The sequence below is a fragment of the Ranitomeya variabilis genome, chromosome 2, assembly GCF_051348905.1.
Source record: "Ranitomeya variabilis isolate aRanVar5 chromosome 2, aRanVar5.hap1, whole genome shotgun sequence".
Lineage (NCBI taxonomy): Eukaryota > Metazoa > Chordata > Amphibia > Anura > Dendrobatidae > Ranitomeya > Ranitomeya variabilis.
The window spans coordinates 841195549-841218534 of record NC_135233.1 but is presented as its reverse complement, the minus strand read 5'-3'; the positions used below and the strand labels follow the sequence as shown (position 1 = coordinate 841218534).

The 22986-nt window shown below is 43.1% G+C and overlaps 1 protein-coding gene across 2 annotated transcripts in view; it reads left to right on the top strand.

The window, feature by feature from the left end:
• The first annotated feature begins 8406 nt into the window (after positions 1 to 8406).
• DVL3 (dishevelled segment polarity protein 3) overlaps positions 8407 to 22986 on the top strand; it is a 112025-nt gene continuing 97445 nt past the window's right edge. For both annotated transcript variants that reach the window (XM_077290139.1, XM_077290140.1), the window contains exon 1: positions 8407 to 9019. In XM_077290139.1, coding sequence (XP_077146254.1) covers positions 8859 to 9019 — 161 coding nt within the window. In that variant the 5' untranslated portion in view covers positions 8407 to 8858. The remainder of the gene's footprint in view (positions 9020 to 22986) is intronic.

Genomic DNA, 22986 nt, shown 5'->3' with positions numbered 1-22986 from the left:
CCAAAGCATGATGAGTCTAAAGATCATGATGAACGCATTCTAAACGTTATCTCCTGAGTCCCTGCAACAGCGTCAGACCCAAGACACATTTTGGCGCTGCCATCTTTGCCCTCGAGGCTGATGCCATCACAAGAACCCTAGGAGATCACATTTGGCAGAAGTCTATCATGATATTAACTCTCATGTTTTGGGTTTTTTACATCTTCACTAGGCACTTTATATGGCTAGTGTTGTTCACTGATGGAGTAACTGCTCGTGTGGCACAATTCTTAATCTTGGTTCTATAAACCCATTCTATTAGATACATATTATTTGGAATTTGCCTGGCACTGAAGGGGTGCTGACATCTCGACATTGAAGCAGCTTTATAATTAAGTACTTGGTCGACTATAATATCTTAAGATGTCCAGGCACTCCACATATGACTTTGGAAGGATGTTTCTAAAATATTTTGCATAATTACTGTGCATGAGCAGGGAGCTGACTATTAGACAAAATACATATAGAGAAGGCAGAGACATTTTATTACAGCCTTTACCTTCCTGATCACAGTATGCACATTGTTGAATGCGCGCCATGTATACAGTTAAGGAAGCAGTAACCATGCATCCTGCTCCAGTCCTGCTGATCATAAGATTGCTATGTGCCAGTAAGGGGCAGGGGTTGTTGGGTCTTGGCAAACCCAGATCAGCTCTGCAGTGCAGGCAAGAGACTGAATTTGCCCTGTGCCTGGAACTGATATCACAGTTAAAAAAGAAATCGGCACAAAAAAATTACTTTCTAAAGTTGAAACACCTGCCCCTTTTTGGCCAAAGGTCTTTTATTAAGTTAATGGGACACAACCTGTGAAATAAATATAATAAGGACAAGATTAAAAAAACCACACCGCTAGTCCAAACCACAGTCTTCCTCCTTCCACCCTCCGCCAAATGAAAAAAGAGGATTTTTGGTACTTGCTGTGGGGGGATGAAGGAGACTATGGGTGTATATGGTCACCATTATAATACACTCAAAAGTCAGCTCCTGCTCAGCAGACTACACCCATCTACTAGCACTAAGCTACTTTGTTAGTGAGTAAGCAGTAGGAGAAGCAGCAGGTTAAAAAACAATGAAAACAACCACAAAGATGTGCCCAATGAGGCAACAAAATGTGTTGTGCCTCCCAATGAACGTTACAATAAAGATTTTAGTGGGAGTACCAAACATCCTCTTTTTTTCGGGCATGTCTTTTGGTGGCCATAGGAGAACATGGGATATCAAAAAGAAATTCCAATAGGTGGGAAACAGAAGATAGGCAGAACATAAAGGTAAAGTATATATCTCCTGCTGTAATCCAGGCAACTGCTGCTTACAGCACCTGTGGGATAGCGCTCACTGAATGTGTTGGGGGACACTCACTTGGCAACGGGATTATGGCACACAGGAACAATTTTCCACTTAAACAGTCCGTCCGGTTTATTTAGACATAGCTTAAACTGCATAAAGTACAGTCCATTCCGGTACATAACCGAAACGTTATGACCACCATCTGTTCCAATAGCAGATACACCTGTCTGCCTTTACTACAACCCTCTTGTCCGAGATTACTTATCAGGAGCTCCGCTCCACACGCTGACTCCTAGTCAGTCCTGACCTCCAGGGAAGCTGCCTTACTGGGACCACCGATTTGTACTATGACTTGCTCGACAAGCTCAAAACTGTCAGTCAGACCCTCAGAAGGATGGTGTCTTCCCCCAACTCAGGTAGCCATCACGGACTCTGCAGGAACATGTCCTCCTCCATGTGCTTTCCAGGAAACCTGTTATCTTCCAGGACCTTCCAACACAGGGACCATGTGACTAGTGATGAGCGAGTATACTCGTTTCTCAAGTGGTCTCCGAGGATTTATGAGTGCTCGGAGATTTAATTTTTGTTGATGTAGCTGCATGATTTGCGTCTGCTAGACAGCTTGAATACATATGGGAATTCCCTAACAAACAGGCAACCCTCACAAGTACTCAGGCTGTCTAGCAGCCGTAAATCGTGCAACTGCATTGACAAAAACTAAATCTCTGAGCACGCATAAATATTCGGAGACCACCCGAGCATGCTCGCTCATCACTAGATGTGACCAAACAACAGTCTCATTATATCCCATTAGACACACCCATTGATGGGAGGTAGGTGGTTAGCCAGAGCTGCCCAACTCTCTGGCTAACCTGCAAGCCCAACCCTCATAAACTAAACAAGGCTCGTGGAACTACAAGTCCCAGAGAAACCTTCCAGGCTTACAGTGCAGAGGACCTCTGTGACACATACCAGCCATTCAAAATAACATTGGTCACTCACACACCCTACTACCCAGACTCGTGGCCCAATAAAATCCCCTATTGCCTGGGTAGAGTAAGCCTTAACCCTCACTGTTCCTTGCCTGATACGCTCCCAGAATGGCAGAATGAATCCAGCGAGTGATGGTGGCCTTGAGGAGGAGAGAGTTTGAAAGTCTGAAATAGGCTATCACTGACAAGTAGTGATGCACTGCTCTGACCACGACCAACTTGCGTAAAGATCGCTAGGCAAGATGAGAGGGAAAAAGGCAGAGCAAAGAGCTCGTCAAATTCGAAAAGGCGAAACCCTGGGTCGGACAAGATATGAGGCATACCACTTCATGTACTTTCAAATGATCTTAATTTGCTATGTATATCTGTGAGTTTGATGAATCAATCCTTACTGTTTTACACTATTGTTCTATGTCTGTTTGTCCTATAGAAGTAGGATGCTTTGTCTTGTGGAAAAGCTGACCTCAATCCATGGTGGTATAATGAAGACTTCTATTTTATGAGACCTCTGAGCAGACTATAAGAACACCTTACTCTCGTCATGAGAGGAAACAATCTGTACTACCTTATGCTTTGAGCAGTCCACATGATATTTTTTGTGACTTTTCCTTCTGGTTTGAATAAATTAATAAAAACCTTTGAACCTCTCTTGGACAGAAACAGAACAATCACGCCTGATTGGAGAAGGGAGAAAATGGCTTGGGAAAAACAGAAGCCAAGAAAGGAGACCGTGGACAGTGAGTTTTGAAAGATCTATCTCGTGGAACAGTGGAAATTTCTATCTTGTTTATATAGGAAATTGCCTCTCTGACCCAAGCATAGTCTACTGCAGAGAACAATTTGTCCTGGAAGAGAAGACAACCATCCAACAGACGTTCCCGAGTGGGGGTGTCTCAACATGTTGAAAAAAACTTGTTGTCTCTGGGTCTGGAGGACTTATCTGACTGTTCGCGTGGATGCCATGATATAACTGGTATAAAGGAAGGTATGTTTTTCTCTTGAGGATGCCTCTCCTGGTAGAAGAGAAAGAGATGAAACTGTTGTGGTTTCTGTCTGCTAGTGGGGCGTTTTGGTCTTTCTACTAGTGGCATCCAAAATAATCTGTCTACCTTGGTTACCAACTGGGGGGAGCTGTGAAAGGGAAGCTTAGTGAGGGATCTTTTGCATGCAGAGTCGGTATACCATGACTTGAGCCAAAAAAGGTGTTACATTCAAACGTTGCTTGGGCCCTAATCAGAACAGCCAGCAATTTCAAGCTAGGCAGAAAAAAAATGGACACCTGTGTGGGTAATCTGCTCTGCGAGGTACTACAACTCAGTTGTAGGAGTCCCGCAAATGATCCATTGCACAGGTGTTTAGGCCATTCAGTAACTGCTTTTCAACCCAGGTGACAGTGCAAGCTGAGCACAAGGTAGAGTCCTTGGCTTTAAGGGTATGTGCACACGTCAGGATTTTGTCAGGCTTTTTCCTCAGGTTTTGTAGCCAAAACCAGGAGTGGGTGATAAATGCAGAAGTGGTGCATATGTTTCTATTATACTTTTCCTCTAATTGTTCCACTCCTGGTTTTGGCTACAAAACCTGAGGAAAAAGCCTGACAAAATCCTGACGTGTGCACATAGCCTAAAAGCTCAATTGTCCAAGGACTCCACAGAGGCCGCATCCAAAAGTGGGAGAGTCATGGTCTTGAATAACCGAGGCAATAGGGGTCCACTGAGGGAAATTTGAATCAAGATTCAAAGAGATCCACTGAAAAAGTTTATCCAATCTCCATGCAACTCTGTCTGTGCAAACATCTATGTGCACTCAGTTCCTTGTCTAACACCTTGCTGATCTCTGTAGTTCGAAGAACATTTGATGGTGTGTATGGCTCTTCTGAAAGACACCATCTCTGCAGGAGAAGAGGGATTCATTTCCTTCAGGAAATTGGTTCACAGCACTAACAAGACTTATCAACCATGTCTCTGAGCTTGAGCACCTGATTGCAGTCCAAATCTGAGTCCAATAGATGGTCTGATTCCTCTGGTAGCTGAGCCTCATGGGAGGAGGGCGAGGTGGAGAGATGAGACTGGGACAATGAATTCACTCTAGACCTGTTAAGAGCGCTGATGTTGAGTCTAAGCTTCTAGAGTGTGGCATGAACTATGCACCAACTAATTAAAAACATAATGTTTTTTCAGTCATTAAATACATTTGTAGGTGATTTATCTATTAAAAGGCATTTTTTTCCGACCAAGAAGATTTTCACGACCCAGGACTAACATTTTCAAGGACAAAAGCTTCATGAAACAACACAGTCTAACTTGTCTGATGCAACTGATTCCTCACGAAAAACCTCTTCAGGACATTAAGGCCTTGTTCACACTATCCTTTTTTTGCTGCGGATTTTTCAGCTGCGGATTTGGAAAAACCGCAGTGCAAAACCGCGGTGGTTTTCACTGCGGTTTTTTGTGCGGTTTCTACTGCGGATTCCACTGCGGGTTTCCAACTGCACTTTCCTATTGGTGCAGGTGGAAAACCGTTGCGGAATCCGCAGAAAGAATTGACATGCTACTTCTTTTTTTCCGCAGAAAATCCGCGCTGATTTTCAAGCGGAAAAACGCAAAGTGGGCACAGCGGTTTTTGTTTTCCATAGGGTAACATTGTACTGTACCCTGCATGGAAAACGGCTGCGGATCCGCAGCTGCAAATCCGCTGCGGATCTGCAGCAAAAACCGCAAAGTGTGAACAAGGCCTATTTCTTCATTTACTACTCAAACCCCTTACTTCTATCCTGTACTGGCACGAACTGCAGCCATGGATAGGTTCCAGGATAATGAAGAAAGGAACGTTAAAAAGCTCTTGGACAACACCAATTCCACTCCTGTCAAACATAATTTGTCCAAACATGAACAAGACATTATGTTCTCCTTCAGACATTATCATCAAAATCAATTATCAAAAGGTGTCCAAATACTAAGTTAATAGCACTTCAGGCAATACTACAAACATACTCTGGCCAAAATTAAATATCCAGTGTAAAACGGAGAACAATCAGATTAAAAAAAACAATAAATCTTTATTAGAAAATAGATTAGAAGATTATCATAGATTGCTCCGTCAGGGGTACACGACAATATCCAAACTAATTCACTGCTATATGTCCATAACAGCAATACATAAGTGCTCATAGAAGAATAGACCATGAGTAAAGAGTGACTACCTGTATGAATGATGCCGGGAAAGCAAAAGAGGTCAGGCTGCATAAAAATAGTGTCCCCCACCCCAACGCGCGTTTTGCCTTTTGATTACTTAGAGGGCGTCTGACCTGACTGGACATTCTACAATCATCAAAATGTCTGATAAATGCAGTTCAGTTGTAGTAATGAATGAGGGTTATGTTTTTTCCATTAATCAAATGCTCTCTGTTACCAAAACATATATCCCACTTAAGTGTGATCCCACCACCTCTTTTTCATCATGTCAATAATAATTAGTGAGGGTTATGAGGTGGTGGGAAGAACTCTATATCTATAGTTCTAATAATCCTTTCTATAAATCAATAAAATGGTGCACAAGACATATAGATGGTATACTTAGAGCATGTAATAATCAGGTTTCCAATATACCCCTCTTCCTAGATTATTTGAACATCAACGATTCTAATCTTCGGTTCACAAATTTCTTCCATCATGAGTCAATGTTTTTGGACCTGACAGGCAAACCTGCTTTTTCAATTACCAGCATCACCTACGGGAAGAAAACTGCAGGAAACACCATACTGCACGCTCATAATTTTCCATACCCCACACACTATAAAATCCATTTCGATTTTTGAGGTCATCAGAGCTAAAAGAAATTGTAGTGTTTCGGGGGTTTTCCATGAAGAATCATATGCTATTCAACAGCAGCTAAAAAATAGAAATCATCCCATGTGGTACTTAAGACGAGCAAAAAACATAGTAAATTCTAAAACTCGACAAGAACTGATGGTTTCAAACTCCACAAATCCAACCAGTTTATCTCCAGAAAAACCTACCTAGCCTCTTACATAAATGTTCAAATATAGTCAACCGCAATTTGCATATTATCAGAGATGCTATTTTTAGGGATTCCATACTACAAGATTGTATAAGTATTGCTTCTAGACGTGCACCAACCATTGAAAAGCTTTGGTCACTGAGCCTATACTGTTTCCATTAACGGTTATGTTAATTCCTTATCGACTGCCAATACGCATTAAACGGCATCTGCTAAAGGGCCTTATTCCTTCATCATGGCGATCGGGAATAAGGGTATAGTGCCCCCCCCCCCCGAGTCTGAAAATCTCCAGGGTTTCAGCTGAGACCCTGAAGATCACAATCATAGTCGGATTTTCCAGCCCCCGAGCACGTGATTGTCGTTCAATGAATAACAGTGATCACATGGTAAAAATTTTTTGCCCGCTATTAAAATAATTTCTCACTCTTCTGACATGATATATGCATGATATTCGATACACACTCCAGCACTTGATACAAAGTCAAGGAGCGAGCACTTGCGCTCAACACTGATGAGGACATATCCAAACTGATAACCTAATGTTGTCAAATGCTTTGTAGTACCTTTGGTTTCAAAATCCTCACTGTACCCCTGGATAAAATCCTTGAGGGGTGTAGTTTTCCAAAATAGGGCCAGTTGTGGGGGTTTCTGCTGTTTGGGACCCTGCAAATGTGACATGTCGCCCGCAATCTATTTCAGCCAAGTTGTGTTCTAAAATTACAAGTATTGCTCCTTCTGTTCCAAACCCGGCCGTTTGTCCAAACAGAACTTTTTGACTACATGTGGGGTATTGCCGTGCTCATAAATTGGGTAACAAACTGGGGGGTCCACTTTTTGGTGTTATCTCCTACAAAAGTGAGAAATTTGAGGCTAAAGCAAGATTTTTGTTAGAAAAATAAAATAAACTAATGTTATAAAAATTCTGTGTTGTACCTGGGTTCAAAGTGCTTATTATACCCTTAGATAAAATCCTTGAGGGTGTAGGTTCCAAAATGGGGTCAGGTGTGGAAGTTTTCTGCTGTTTAGGCACTGTAGGAACCCTGCATATTCAACAGCTTTCAGCTAAATTTGTGTTCCAAAATTCAAATATTGCTCCTTCAGCTCCTGCCTGGGATTCAGAGGGCTCTGCTGACGACACGTCGACAGAGCAGAGGCGCTTTTCCGCTCCGCACACTGGGTGGGACTTCTGAGGTCATTCTGATGGAGATCTGGATGCCCGCTACCTAACTGGGGGAGCCGGCTGTCACGCACAATGACCCCAGAAGTCCCGACAGGTCAGCGGAATCCCCGGCAGGAGCAGTCTGTGACCTCTCTGTGTCGGGGAAGAGCGGCAGCGGACACAACAGACCGGTAAGTGGACGGAAGTAGACTTCTTATGTCTACCGAGCTGTAACAAAGTGTTTACAATGGATCACGCTTGGATGGGTCGCTGGCGTCCAATGTTTGTCTTCCATTTCTTAGTTTTATACAGATCCTCATGCACTTTAACAGCCTACGGTTGAGGATAAGAAATGCTCGGAGGAGACACGGACCCGTTTTTTAAAACTGATGTGTGTGTCTGGGGTTCACACGAGCACAGAAAAATATCAGTTTCAGCCAGAGAAGTAGGACGATTTTTTTCTCACTCCCCATCTGTCATTATATCCTCTTTTACAGCAGCAGATATTAATAATTTACAGGAACATTTCGTTTCCAGTGTATCTGTATAATGGGATGCCGGGCTCCGCACTGCAGTCACTGAATGGGCGATTCTTATAGGATAATGCTGCCATTCTCCTAGCGAATGTTTTGTCGGTCAAAAAAATTGCTCATCTGCACTTCCCCATTGAATAACACGCTCGCACCAAAACTATGGCTGTGTAGAGCGCATGCGTGGCTGCAGCCCTAGTGGCAGAGTGCTACACGCCCACGCTGCAGTTACTCCACTGTCTGCATAGGTTGTGCTGCACAGGAATAGGACAGCGCCGCGGCCATGACTGGCTGAACACCCCGCTATACATCACGCAGCCATTGCAACAACCGCCAAAGACTAAAGTAATTATATAATCTGACTGTCCGCGGACGGATATCCGGCGCTACATCAAGTCACATGATAAGGGGCGTGACCGGCGTCTTCAGACGGCACCTCAGCGCATGCGCAGGAAGCAGCTGGCTCCGGACTCTTGCACGCATGCTCAGTGTTCTAGAGACGGACACCGAGTGACAGAAACACACCGATAACCCGGCCGGGAACTGGTACCGAGCGACTAAACGGCGACCGGTGTGCTCGCACTGGGAGCGGCGGACTCCTCGGAGTGTGGCGGCCGTGTACTGTAGTGGGACTGCTCGGTGTGGGGCAGCGGCTGACAGGCCACACACTAAAGTGTTTATTAGTGCCCCCCAGCCCGCTCCGCTGTGTCCCTGCTCCCCTGACATCTCCCCCTCCGCACACCGCCGCTCCTCCCATGGCCCCCCGTGTATGACAGCCCCTGGGGCCGGGCCCCGGACCGCGTCCTCCGCTCCTGCCTCCCCGGCCGGATCATCATGGGGGAGACCAAGGTTATTTACCATCTGGACGAGCAGGAGACGCCGTATTTGGTGAAGCTGCCGGTGCCGTCTGACCGGGTGACGCTCGGAGACTTCAAGGGGGTGCTGAACAAGCCCAGCTACAAGTTCTTCTTCAAGTCTATGGACGATGATTTCGGGTGAGTGTGAGGACTACTGCGCCCATCATCATCATGGTGGGGGTTGTTCTCCCCCTGTACCCGGCCTATAGGGCGGTGATTATTGCTGCAATTAGTAATATTTGGGGGCATCCCTTTAGGAGACGAGAATGTGCCCAGTCAGATGGCGCACGGCCCCGTTCACACGGTCAGTATTTGTAAGCCAAAATCCGGAGAGGAGCAATCAGAGGCAATAGAAACCCATCACCCACTCCTGGTATTGGCGTTCACATACTGAGCCCCCCCAGAAGACCATCTATTTGGGAATCCCACCCCCTTATCCCGACCAGACGACCTAAGGCCGAGTCTCACACTCTTCTATACAAAACTAAGAAACGACGTCTCCCTACACCTGCGCCTAAGACGTCCCGGGTGCACGGCATCTTGAGCAGGCATGAGAACCAATCCAAACAGAGGAACCGTCAGCGCTCCGTCCTCCTAGAATCCATACAGTATTGGAAATCCATGTACAAAAATGAGGGTAAGATCTACAAACCATGTGATGCGTCTCGGAATACAATTCCTTCCTGGTAGAAGTCGCCTGTGACTAAGGAATTGTGTTCCGAAACGCGTCAGATGGTTTGATGATCTTTCCGTGATTTTTGCACGTGGATTTCCATTAAAGTATGGATTCTAGGAGGACGGAGCGCCAGCGTTTCTTCTGTTTGCATCACACACTATTTTTACTATTTTCTTTAAGAAGACTATCCCTCCCCTCCCCCCAGGCTACCAATTCCAAACCCAATTTTCGGGTGGTTATCCCCAATTGGGTTTCCTGTGTGTGTGATCTGGGTGATATCCACATTACACCTGGTATTTTCTATTTTACTCTCATTGTGCCTATTAATCGGCCTTTGTCCTCCCTTAGAACTTGCGTTCTTTGGGTTCCGTTTTCGATATTGGTAATGTCCATGGGAATTTATAATATTGAGATGCTTTTGTTATTTGAAGTCTTCTCCTCTGGGGAGCCAGTGAAATGTAGGACAAGACAAAAAAAAAAAAAAGAATGCAGCCCCTCTTGTTGCTGGCCTGAGTCATTGTCCTGGAGGATTAGGGAATGATAACATGGCAGGGCAGACATGAGTGTCTGATGTTAGCGTCTACCATGAGTGTATATGTGATGTCATCAGTCGGCTGTGGACCCGGCTTCACTGTATACAATGGCTCAGCTCTAGGACTATTTGCCTCTTCCGTGCCTCCTTGAAGCTCTGCCCAGGCCTTTTGTCTGCCAGAGAGGGAACAGAGCTACAGAAGCGAGTGCTGCGGGAAAGTAACCAGATGTAAACAGTAGTAATAGATGGGCAGTATAATAAGGGTTGGCCGGAGGGGCAGGATACTTTATCGCAGTGCTACTTTCTGTGAGTCGTTCCTTGCTGGCAACATGGATCATATCTGGAACAATGTGTGCGTTCTCCTGTTCTCCCCATTCAGTGTGTGACCCTGATCTGTTGTCACATCGCCCTGGGAAGTGACGCTCGCCTTGTTATATTTCATAGCACTTTTGGATCAGTTTCCAGCACTCCTTACTTTGCATTAGTAAATGAATTATTTTTCATTTGTAATTTTTTTTTTTTTTTTGTGAAACTCCCTCCCTCCAGGATTATATTACCCAGCAATGTGTTTTTACTGGTTTGGGTTTGTAGTGAAGTTCAAAAGCAGCAGTCTGTCCTCGTCCTGTAATTCCCAGGTGCTCGGAGCGTGTCCGGAGCTGCAGGTAGCTCTCGGTACTTGTTTGAGGATTAAAGCGTTACTAGTACATGATGCTGTCACTTAGCAAGTCTACAATGCCCTACAATAGGAGTCGGAAAATTAGTCATTAACGGTGGTTTTAATTTGACATGATGATTTTAATGAGCCTGATACATGTATGTTTATAGTGACAAGTTTTGCTAAAATATCTAAGTGTTATGTTATGTGCACACGTTCAGGATTTTTCGCGTTTTTTCGGCCGTTTTCTGCGGAGAAAACGCTTAAAAACGCATACATAAGCATCCCATCATTTTTAATGCATTCTGCAATTTTTGTGCACATGATGTTTTTTTTTCCCGCGGTAAAAAAAACAGCATGTTCATTAATTTTGCGGATTTTTCGCATTTTTGCTGCTATTTAATGCATTGGGAAGCTCCGGAAAAAAACGCATGCGGATTTCTTGCAGAAAATGTCCGGTTTTGTTCAGGAAATTTCTGCAAGAAATCCTGACGTGTGCACATAGCCTTATAATTTATATTGTCTGCTCAGAAAAGGTCCTAAAGGGCCATAGCAAAATCTGTGTATTGCATACAGTGGCTTTTGAAAGTATTCACCTCCCTTGGCATTTTTCATGTTTTGCTACCTCACTCCTGGAATTTCAGGGTTTTTTATTTCTTTTTTTTTCAAGGGTTTGCATGAGTTCATGTGAAGAACATGCCTATAACTGCGAACATTTGGCTTTCTTTTTATTTTGAAGCAAACAATAGGACAAAATAATTGAAAACTCCCCTAAAGTCAGTACTTTGTAGAGCCTCCTTTTGCATTAATTACAGCTGCAAGTCGCTTTGGATAAGTCGCTATGAGCTTTCCACATCTTGCCACTGGGATTTTTGTCCATTCCTAAAGGCAAAACTACTCCAGCTCCATCAAATTAGATGGTTTCCTCTGGTGAACAGCACTCTTCAAGTCTGACCACAGATTCTCCATTGGATTAAGGTCTGGGCTTTGACTAGGCCACTCCATAAAATTTACATGTTTCCCCTTAAACCACTTGTGTTGCTTTACAGTATGCTCTGGGTTATTGTCTTGTTGGAAGGTGAACCTTCGTCCCAGTCTCAAATCACTGGCAAACAGGTTTTGCGCAAGAATTTCCTTTTTTTCCCCTTTGACTTGGACCATTTTCCCTTTCCCTGATGCCCCACAGCATGATGATGCTGCCACCTCCATATTTCACTGTGGGGATGGTGTTCTTGGGATGATGAGCCATGTTGGTTTGGTGCCAGACATAACATTTACCTTGGACTCTATGGAGTGTACGGCTTAGGGCAAAGACAGACTGCCGTATAACTCGTGCGATGATCGCATTGCACTGCATGGACTGGCTGGCACCTCTCATGACCTGAGCAAGACAGTATGATGTATTTCTATGCAGCTGTCAAGCTCAGGTTAGGAGAGCTGACAGCCAGTACCAGGTTCACGATGCGATTCTCCCACGAGAAATACGGCAGTCTGTCTCTGCCCTTATGTGATATGTACTGATACTCCGGTAAGTTGGAAAATTGTGAAATTTTCAAACTTTTCGCCAAATTTCGTCTTTTTTTTTTTCACAAATAAACGCAAGTCATATGAAAGAAATGTTACCACTAACTTGAAGTACAATATGCCACGAGAAAACAGTCAATCACTGGGATCCATGGAATCGCTCCATAGTTATTCCCTCATAAAGGGACAGTGGTCAGAATTGTACAAATTGGCCCGGTCCTTAACATGCAAACCACCCTTTGGGGTTAAAGGAGTTGACCAGGACCATATTGATGACTAATCTTCAGGCTAGGTCCTCTATATCATGGTGCCCGGGGTCTGACACACCCATAATCTGCTTTTACTAGGTCCTGTGGCCGCTTGATGTACACTAAAACTGTCCATTGTTAAGTGTCTGCTGTTAGTACCGGAGTTCAGGTCTCATTCACTTCGATTAGAGATGAGCTGCAGTAACTAATAATTATGGCTGCTGTACAGTGAGCGGAGCTTCATACACATCAATTTCCTTGGGGCCGCCTGCTGATTGGTGGGGCTGCTGGGGGCTCAGCAATCTGACATTGACGAATACTAAGGGTAGGTCATCAGTATCTCAGTTCTGGGAACCCCTTAAATCTAAAGTTAGTCTTCATGCACCTTATTGATGAGCAATGAATCCATCGTACTACATTAACATGAACTGTTTTGATCAGTGGCACTTAGGAGTTTCATTTGGGGTCAAAAAGAAATGATTTACATGAAAGCTTCTTTTGATCGACCCCCTGTGACATAACTTCCGTCAGTGAAGCAAAGAGCTGCAGGGGCATGGTAGTCTAGTGAGATTTGGGTATTTTAAAGGGGTTTTTACACATATAATTTTTTGTGCCTATTTGCTTCTTGTAGGTGAATATGGTGACCTGAGTTGTTACTCACCCTCCTCTACTCCAGCTGTGACAATCCACCAATGGTCCTGACTTTGTTTTTTTTTTTTTTTTTTTAAAAAAACCTCAGCAGTGACTTCACAACTACAGGTTATAAGACCTCTGGGTTCAGCTGTGGTGCTTAGGTATGACAGGGATTGTGAGTGAACAGCCCATACACAAACACCTTATTACAATTTAAAAAAAAAACGCAAACAATTTTTTTTTAATGCAGTTTCAAAATTTTGATTTTTCTGCCAGAAACTCTCTTTTAAAAATCTCTGAATGAGACCCTACTGGACCTCTCTGCTGCATGAGAAATGACTTCTCCAGCTTCCCCTTGGCTTGTACATACAGTTATATGAAAAAGTTTGGGCACCCCTATTAATCTTAAGCTTTAATGTTTTATAAAAATTGTTTTTTTTGCAACAGCTATTTCAGTTTTATATATCTAATAACTGTTGGACACAGTAATGTTTCTGACTTGAAATGAGGTTTATTGTACTAACAGAAAATGTGCAATCTGCATTCAAACAAAATTTGACAGGTGCATAAGTATGGGCACCTCACCAGAAAAGTGACATTAATATTTAGTAGATCCTCCTTTTGCAAAAATGACAGCATCTAGTCGCTTCCTGTAGCTTTTAATGAGTTCCTGGATCCTGGATGAAGGTATTTTTGACCATTCCTCTTTACAAAACAATTCCAGTTCAGTTAAGTTTGATGGTCGCCGAGCATGGACAGCCCTCTTCAAATGATCCCACAGATGTTCAATGATATTCAGGTCTGAGGACTGGGATGGCCATTCCAGAACAGTGTAATTGTTCCTCTGCATGAATGCCTGAGTAGATTTGGAGCGGTGTTTTGGATCATTGTCTTGCTGAAAGATCCATCCCCTGCGTAACTTCAACTTTGTCACTGATTCATTAACATTATTGTCAAGAATCTGCTGATACTGAGAGGAATCCATGCGTCCCTCAACTTTAACAAGATTCCCGGTGCCGGCATTGGCCACACAGCCCCAAAGCATGATGGAACCTCCACCAAATTTTACTGTGGGTAGCAAGTGTTTTTCTTGGAATGCTGTGTTTTTTTGCCGCCATGCATAACGCCTTTTTGTATGACCAAACAACTCAATCTTGGTTTCATCAGTCCACAGGACCTTCTACCAAAAAGAAATTGGCTTCTCCAAATGTCCTGCTCCTTTTGAGGGTATGTGCAGATGATCAGTAAACGGTTGCGGGTTGGGCGCTGTGTACTTGTGTAGCATTCAACCTGCAACATCCAACTGTTGCAGCATCGTGGATGAGATTTCAAGAAATCCAGTGACTTGCGCGTCTCTCCATACCTCATCATGTTAATTTCTCTTGTGGAGATGCAAGAGAAATTTCACCCATACAGTCTATTGGATGTGGTGAATCCGCACAGTTCAGTGAACACATGCAGATTCACCCGCGTTCAATAAATGGCAGCGCTTTCGATGCAGCGGACATGTGCTGCGTCCAAATCGCTGCCAGTTCCGGATCGTCTTGAAATTACCAACCACTGATGTCCCAAATTGGTTAATGTGAAGAAGGGGAAAAAAAAAGAAAATCTCTTTGTCACAAGCAATTCTCAGGCTATGGATGCTGCTTACCTAAGGTAGTTGTGCTGGGCAGGCACATCACTCGGAGGAGCCTGCTGCATCTACTGCTGGTTTACAAATGTCTAACGTGGATCTGAGCTAGACGGAGAAGTTGCAGTGTTGTCAGAGCGCTGCTGTAGATTGAGACTAGCAGTGTCAAGGTTAGAGGGACGTTTCATTGGATTACGTGTTTCAGGGATCTGTCCCCTTCATCAGATCCCTGAAACGTGTTGTCCAATAAAACTTTCCTCCTGCCTTCTCTTTGCACGTCTCCATGTACAGCAGCGCCTGGACCACTCCGCAACTTTTCTGTGTGGCTCAGATGTGCTTCAAAGGAATTTGCCACCAGGTTTTAGTAAACTAATATGAGAGCAGAATGTTGTACGGGCAGAGACCCTGATTGTAGTGATGTGTCACTTACTGGACTGCTTGCTGTAACTTTGATAACCTCCTGCTTTTAAGACTGTGATTTTTATCACTACAGGACTAGGGCTGTGTGCCCACATTATGTTAATGTGTTTCTGCTGCGTTTTTTGCCGCAGCGGAAACGCTTAAACGCATTCCATTGCAATCCTATGGGATTCCGCAGCTTCTGTGCCCATGCTGCGGATTTTCCTGCTGCGGAATCACATAGCGGTAATTCCGCAGCCATAGGATTGCATTGAAACGCTCACTTTACACATGGTGGGCATAACCACATGCGTAAAGTGAGCGCTTCATGTGCGGATGGTACCCGGGTCTGGAGGAGGGAGGCCCTGCGTACCATATTCCTGTAAAAAAAAAAAAATAGGGATATACTTACCTTCTGATGGCCCCCAAAGTCCTCCCGCCCCTCAGCGGTGCACGTGGCGGCTTCCGTTCCCAGGGATGCATTGCGCGAATCACCGGAGATGACGTCAGTCACGCGACGGTGACATCACAAAGGTCCTTTGCACAAAGCATCCCTGGGAACGGAATGTACCGGGAGCGCCGCTGAGGAGATTGGGGGCTGTCGGAAAGTGAGAATAACCATATTTTTTATTTTTAACGTTCTATCTTTTACTATTGATGCAGCATAGGCATCAATAGTAAAACGTTGGTCACACTTGTCAATCACTTTTCCAAGCGATGCTTCAAATCGCTTGGAAAACGCTAGCCATTCTGCAAGATAAAAACACTTGCAAACGCTTGTTTTGCGGAAAAAGCATATGAATTCCGCATTCGTTTTACCCGCGGGTAGGGAGTTACGGAAATGCTGCTGACATTTCCGCAGCATTTCTGCAATGTGGGCACATAGCCTTATTCACCTGTTGCCATGCAGTCCTCCATATTCATGAGCTCTCTATAACCCCGCCCCCATCACTGATTGGCAGCTTTCTGTGTACACTGTGCCAATCAGAAAGTTGCCAATTGATGGTGTGGGCAGGGTTATACACAAATCAGCATTCAGAGAATCTGTAGATCTGCAGCAGATAAAAGTGATTTTATGAAAACAGCAGTGAGCAGCCAGTGAGTGGCACCACAGGAATCAGAATTTCTGCCCCTATATCCTGCTGCTCTCATGGGATTGCGAAAACCTGCTGACAAATCCCCTTTAGGCTATGTGCACACGTTCAGGATTTCTTGCAGAAATTTCCTGTGCAAAACCGGACATTTTCTGCAAGAAATCCGCATGCGATTTTACCGCGTTTTTGGTGCATTTTTTTGCGGATTTTTCCGGAGGTTCCCAATGCAATAATATAGTGGGAAATCCACAAAAAATCCGCAAAATTAATGAACATGCTGCGTTTTTTTCCCCGCAAAAAAAAACTGCATCATGTGCACAAAAATTGCGGAATGCATTCTAAATGATAGGAAGAATAATGTATGCGGTTTTTTCGCGTTTTTATATCGAAAAAAACGCGAAAAATCTGCTACGTGTGTACACAGCCTTAATGGAAGATGTTGCAAGCCATGGTATCACGTTTATGCTTAAACTCAACAAGTCAAAAGTGTTGGAGGCCTTTCCACTTTCCCCAGCGGCAGATGTTTCATCGTGTTCAATATTTCAACATGTCCGATCATTTTTGGTTTCGGGGAGGGGGGGGGATATGCCTTCTCCAGTTGTCCAACCGCAGCTTTCTCCCTGCTGCTACCAGTCAAGAGCTGATGTGTGGTCTTAATAGCGCTGCCGTCACATGGGACATGCAGTCATTGCAGGAAGCGGGCTGCTGGTATTTCCAAAGGAAGATCTTTACCAAAATCCCCATGATTTTTTGCAGCAAATCCTCTACGTATGAAGAAGCCATTTTTGTTTTTACTCCAAAACCTCTAGAACCAAATAGTCATTTGTAAATTTTTATTTTTTTTTTATTTTTTTTTCTGTTGTCATCTGCCACCACATTGTAGAATAAGAGGAACAGAAGGGCGGAGTGTTATATTGTAGAGAATATGAATTCTCTACTGATGGGGAATTCTTACTGCCTGAATTATCCTTTTTTTTTTTTTTTTTTTTTTTTTTTCTTTATTAATTTTTGTTTCCGAGTCTATAGATGTCATACAAGGCCTGGACCAATCAATCTATTTATCCATCTATCAGCCCAGGCCTTGTGTGACATCTATAGACTTGGATACAAAAGTGTAAAAAAAAAAAAAAAAGAGATAATTCAGGCAGTAAAGTATGTAAGAATTCCCGATCAGTAGAGAATTGATATTCTCTACAATGTAATACTTTGCCCTTCTGTTCCTTTTATTCTACAATGTGGTGGCATATTACCGTATATATGTGGAACTGGACATAAAAAGTAATAGTTGCAAAGCAGAATAAACAACCTTTTTTAATTTTTTTCCTAAATTTCATCTTGTTGCAGAGATATTGGCAATCAAAGTATTTGGCACCTGATTGGTTAACATTTAAGTCCAAGTGGGGGTTATCAAATAGCAACTCCTATGAGAAGTACACACCTTCAGTGAAAACTGTCTAATGCACACTTAATTTTTGTAAACTCATTAAGTGCCACATACTTTGCTATTATCACCGCAACAGAGAGGCGAAGTTAAAGGAAAAAAGTTATATTATGCTGAGCAGCCATTATTACATCATGTGTCCTGCTAAACAAGAAAGATGTGGTGAAAGATCCAAGAGGTTTATGTATAGCATACCGTAAGGCTTTGTGCACACGTTGCGGATTGTATGTGTTTTTGCCGCATTTTTTCGCTGCGAAAACGCATACACAACACAACCCATTGAATTCAATGAGATTCCGCAGAGCTGTGCTAATGCTGCGTATTTTTCCACGGCGGAATCGCATCGCGGAAAAATAAGCAGCATGTTCATTCTTTGTGCGGAATCGCGGCGATTCCGAACACATAGGAATGCATTGATCCGCTTAGTTCCCACATAGGGCTATGCGGATCTTGTGCGGATGGTACCCAGGGTGGAGGAGAGGAAATTCTCCTCCAGGACCTTAAAAAAAGAATTAAAATGAAAAATAGTTAATACTCACCTTCTGGCGGCCCCCGGATCCAGCCCAGGCCTTAGCAATGCTCCCGGCAGTTCCCGTTCCCAGTGATGCTTTGCGACAGTGACCTGTGATGACGTAGCGGTCTCGCGTGATCCTACGTCATCTGGGGTCATTGTCGCGAGGCATTACTGGGAATGGGAGTTGCCGCGTGGGCCGCCGGAAGGTGAGAATATCACTATTTTTTTTTTTTTTTTTTTTATTTGTAACATTATATCTTTTTACTATTGATGCTGCATAGGCAGCATCAATAGTAAAAAGTTGGTCACACTTGTCAAGCACTGTGTTTGACAAGTGTGACCAACCTGTCAATAATTTTTCCAAGCGATGCTACAGATTGTTTGGAAAACTCTAGCATTCTGCAAGCTAATTACGCTTGCAAAATGCTAGTGTTTAGTGGGAATACGCATGCCAGTTCCGCATGCGTATTTCCCGCAGCAGGGAGTTGCAGAATTGCCGCTGAAATTTCCGCGGCAATTCCACAACGTGTGCACATAGTCTTAAGTGTTATGTGGTGGTCGCTCTTCTGTATGTGTAGCACAACCTTCCCAACATGGTGTTTCCTTAAGTGATTGCATTTATCATTGTAAAATAGTCGGACAACTCACAGATATATGTCCGTACCTCACTAACAATATAATGTAAATATACAAGACTCTAGTCTTAGATCCTTAGGACTGCTAACCTTGGTGTGCAGTCTGAGTTATAAAACCATGGAAGCAGTTTTCCAGTTTCAGTAGTGACAAGTTGGCAGGAATTTGAGGCTAGCTCCTGGTTTTCTACCAGGCCCCCCCGCCCCTCCCTACACACCCTGCAAGCTTTGCCAGACCATTTGTAGGTTTCAGGCGGAGTGCATGGCTACAGATGTGAGACAGAAAGGGGGAGAACACAAGGAAACCTTTTGCATTTCATGCAACCAATTTGTGACCATTAGAAGGGGACATAGAAAATGAAAATTGCAATTTCTTGTGAAAATATTTAGTAGCAATTATAGACACTTAAATCCCTTTTACACCAGATAATGATGGCCTGATGTAAGATGTAAACATTTACATGGAGTGGAACATCGCAGCAGATGGGTGAGGGCGCCGGACCTCCACTAATCTGATATTGATGACCCATCCTTCTAAAGATCTCTTTATTTGGTTTTCCATACAGTGTAATAAAGGAATATAGTGACACAGAGAAGCATTGTCTATATCATGTATGCCTGGAAGTTTTAGGTCCTGCGGCAAACTTTATTCCAATATGCAGGATTCAATGGTTACTTAAAGAACCGCAGCATTTTACATCACATATGTATAAGATGGGAAGAACCATTGCATTATGCACAAGTGATGACCTGAATGGAAAAAGTACTACAACAAAAACAAACGCCTCTCAAACCTGTCATAACCCTTCATGCCAAAGATTTTTGTAAGCGCTAAATATAAAACCAGAGTAACTGAGGGTCTCCACATCATGCCACAAGCCTCTGCACATTTTTCAAGAAAGTTGATGGAGCTGTCATAATAACTTGAAACGTAGCAAAAGGTTTTTTGCACAAGTTGCACTAAATATATCTGATTTACCAACAGAAAACTAGCGTTAAGTGCTTGGTCATGCAACATCTGCAGTAAGGACCTGATGACTCTGTGAGAGCCAACCCCTAGATCTTTGCATTGCATGCGTCGAGCCAGGAAATGTAGTGCCTGCGTGAGATCTCTGGCGGGGGAGACTGATGACTGGTCAGTCACTGACAGGAGGCAGGCGGTGATCGGGAAATGGGGAGAAAAGCTGGAGTACTGGATATGCAGGGCCGACCCTGGTGCACTTACAGTTCATTTACATAAAATGTTACCAGTTAGGATTTCTAGAACAAAGCTATGGATTTGTCCAGCATTAAAATGACTTTATATAGATGACATTAGTTTGGGGTATAAAAACCTGCTGTAGTGAACAGGAAAATTGGAATGTAGTCCAGCATGCACTGTATGGTGCTCTGACCAAAATGTGAAGTATAGAGACCAGTAGAAAAAATTGCAGCTTCTGGCAACAATCCATAAAAATATGAAAATCCTTTTAATATTTACAAAAATTCTATTGCACATTGCAGGGGACAGGGAACAGCATGGCGATGCGTTTCGAATGCAAACAGCATTCTTCCTCAAGGCCTGCCGTGCGTGAAACGCTTCGCCACGTTCCCTGACCCCCGCAATGTGCCATGGGATTTTTGGAATTTTAAAGTGTCTTTAATAAAGGATTTTTATGGATTGTTCCCAGAAGCTTGAATTTCTTCTACTTGCCCTCATAAAAACCTGCTGATAGGTTCCCTTTTAACTAATTTAATTTTCTTTTTCGGTTTGCCTCAATCTTTTAATCCTCAATCTGGAAGTAGTAAAATTGGTGAATTTTCTACATAAACTTTTTTTGTTTTTGGCTCAAAAAAAAAAAAAAAATAGAAAAACTTCACTGAATTCCAAAGACTTGATTGTGCTACATGCCAATAGTGTGGTGGTGCTGACCTCTGTCCTTTTGTATTCCTTGAAGAGCATGTTGTATGATCTGCAGGTAGGATGTTGGAGCAGGAGGATTGGATCAGATTGATATACATTTATGTGAGGAACATTGTAGTAAAACTTGCAATTTCTTAATTGGAAACCCTGCTCTTTGCATATAGGAGCCCACTCTTCCCGGTATGATTGTGCATGTAGAGGTAGTTGTCAAACTGAGCAGGCCGGCCACTGGATTAGTCTATAATCACCAGAGAGTTAAAGGAATACAATTACACTGAAATGTGTGTATGTGTGTATGTGTGTGTGTATATATATATTATATTATATTATATTATATTATATTGCCAAAAGTATTGACACCCCTGCAATTCTGTCAGATAATATTCAGTTTCTTCCTGAAAATGATTGCAATCACAAATTCTTTGGTATTATCTTTACTTAATTTGTCTTAAATGAAAAAACACAAAAGAGAATGAAGCAAAAAAGCAAAACATTGATCATTTCACACAAAACTCCAAAAATGGGCCAGACAAAAGTATTGGCACCCTCAGCCTAATACTTGGTTGCATAGCCTTTAGCCAAAATAACTGCGACCAACCGCTTCCGGTAACCATCAATGAGTTTCTTACAATGCTCTGCTGGAATTTTAGACCATTCTTCTTTGGCAAACTGCTCCAGGTCCCTGATATTTGAAGGGTGCCTTCTCCAAACTGCCATTTTTAGATCTCTCCACAGGTGTTCTATGGGATTCAGGTCTGGACTCATTGCTGGCCACCTTAGAAGTCTCCAGTGCTTTCTCTCAAACCATTTTCTAGTGCTTTTTGAAGTGTGTTTTGGGTCATTGTCCTGCTGGAAGACCCATGACCTCTGAGGGAGACCCAGCTTTCTCACACTGGGCCCTACATTATGCTGCAAAATTTGTTGGTAGTCTTCAGACTTCATAATGCCATGCACACGGTCAAGCAGTCCAGTGCCAGAGGCAGCAAAGCAACCCCAAAACATCAGGGAACCTCCGCCATGTTTGACTGTAGGGACCGTGTTCTTTTCTTTGAATGCCTCTTTTTTTCTCCTGTAAACTCTATGTTGATGCCTTTGCCCAAAAAGCTCTACTTTTGTCTCATCTGACCAGAGAACATTCTTCCAAAATGTTTTAGGCTTTTTCAGGTAAGTTTTGGCAAACTCCAGCCTGGCTTTTTTATGTCTCAGGGTAAGAAGTGGGGTCTTCCTGGGTCTCCTACCATTCAGTCCTTTTCATTCAGACGCTGACGGATAGTACGGGTTGACACTGTTGTACCCTCGGACTGCAGGGCAGCTTGAACTTGTTTGGATGTTAGTCGAGGTTCTTTATCCAACATCCGCACAATCTTGCATTGAAATCTCTTGTCAATTTTTCTTTTCCGTCCACATCTAGGAAGGTTAGCCACAGTGCCATGGGCTTTAAACTTCTTGATGACACTGCGCACGGTAGACACAGGAACATTCAGGTCTTGGGAGATGGACTTGTAGCCTTGAGATTGCTCATGCTTCCTCACAATTTGGTTTCTCAAGTCCTCAGACAGTTCTTGGTCTTCTTTCTTTTCTCCATGCTCAATGTGGTACACACAAGGACACAGGACAGAGGTTGAGTCAACTTTAATCCATGTCAACTGGCTGCAAGTGTGATTTAGTTATTGCCAACACCTGTTAGGTGCCACAGGGAAGTTACAGGTGCTGTTAATTACACAAATTAGAGAAGCATCACATGATTTTTCGAACCGTGCCAATACTTTTGTCCACCCCCTTTTTTATGTTTGGTGTGGAACTATATCCAATTTGGCTTTAGGACAATTATTTTTGTGTTTTTTCATTTAAGACAAATTAAATAATACCAAAGAATTTGTGTTTGCAATCATTTTCAGGAAGAAACTGAGTATTATCTGACAGAATTGTAGGGGTGTCAATACTTTTGTCCACAACTGTGTGTATGTATGTGTGTGTATATATATATATATATATATATATATATATATATATATATATATATATATATATATATATATATATATATATATATATATATATATATATAAAATCTCATGCTGTCCATCTTTTCTATACCAAGCTGTCCAGACTGCATGGGCAACGTGACATTCCAAAAGAGGAAAGAGCTGCAGTCATTCCTGTAGCGCTTGTTCAGCTCAAAATAGCCTAGCTTATAGCTTAAGAAGACCCGATGATTGCTCCT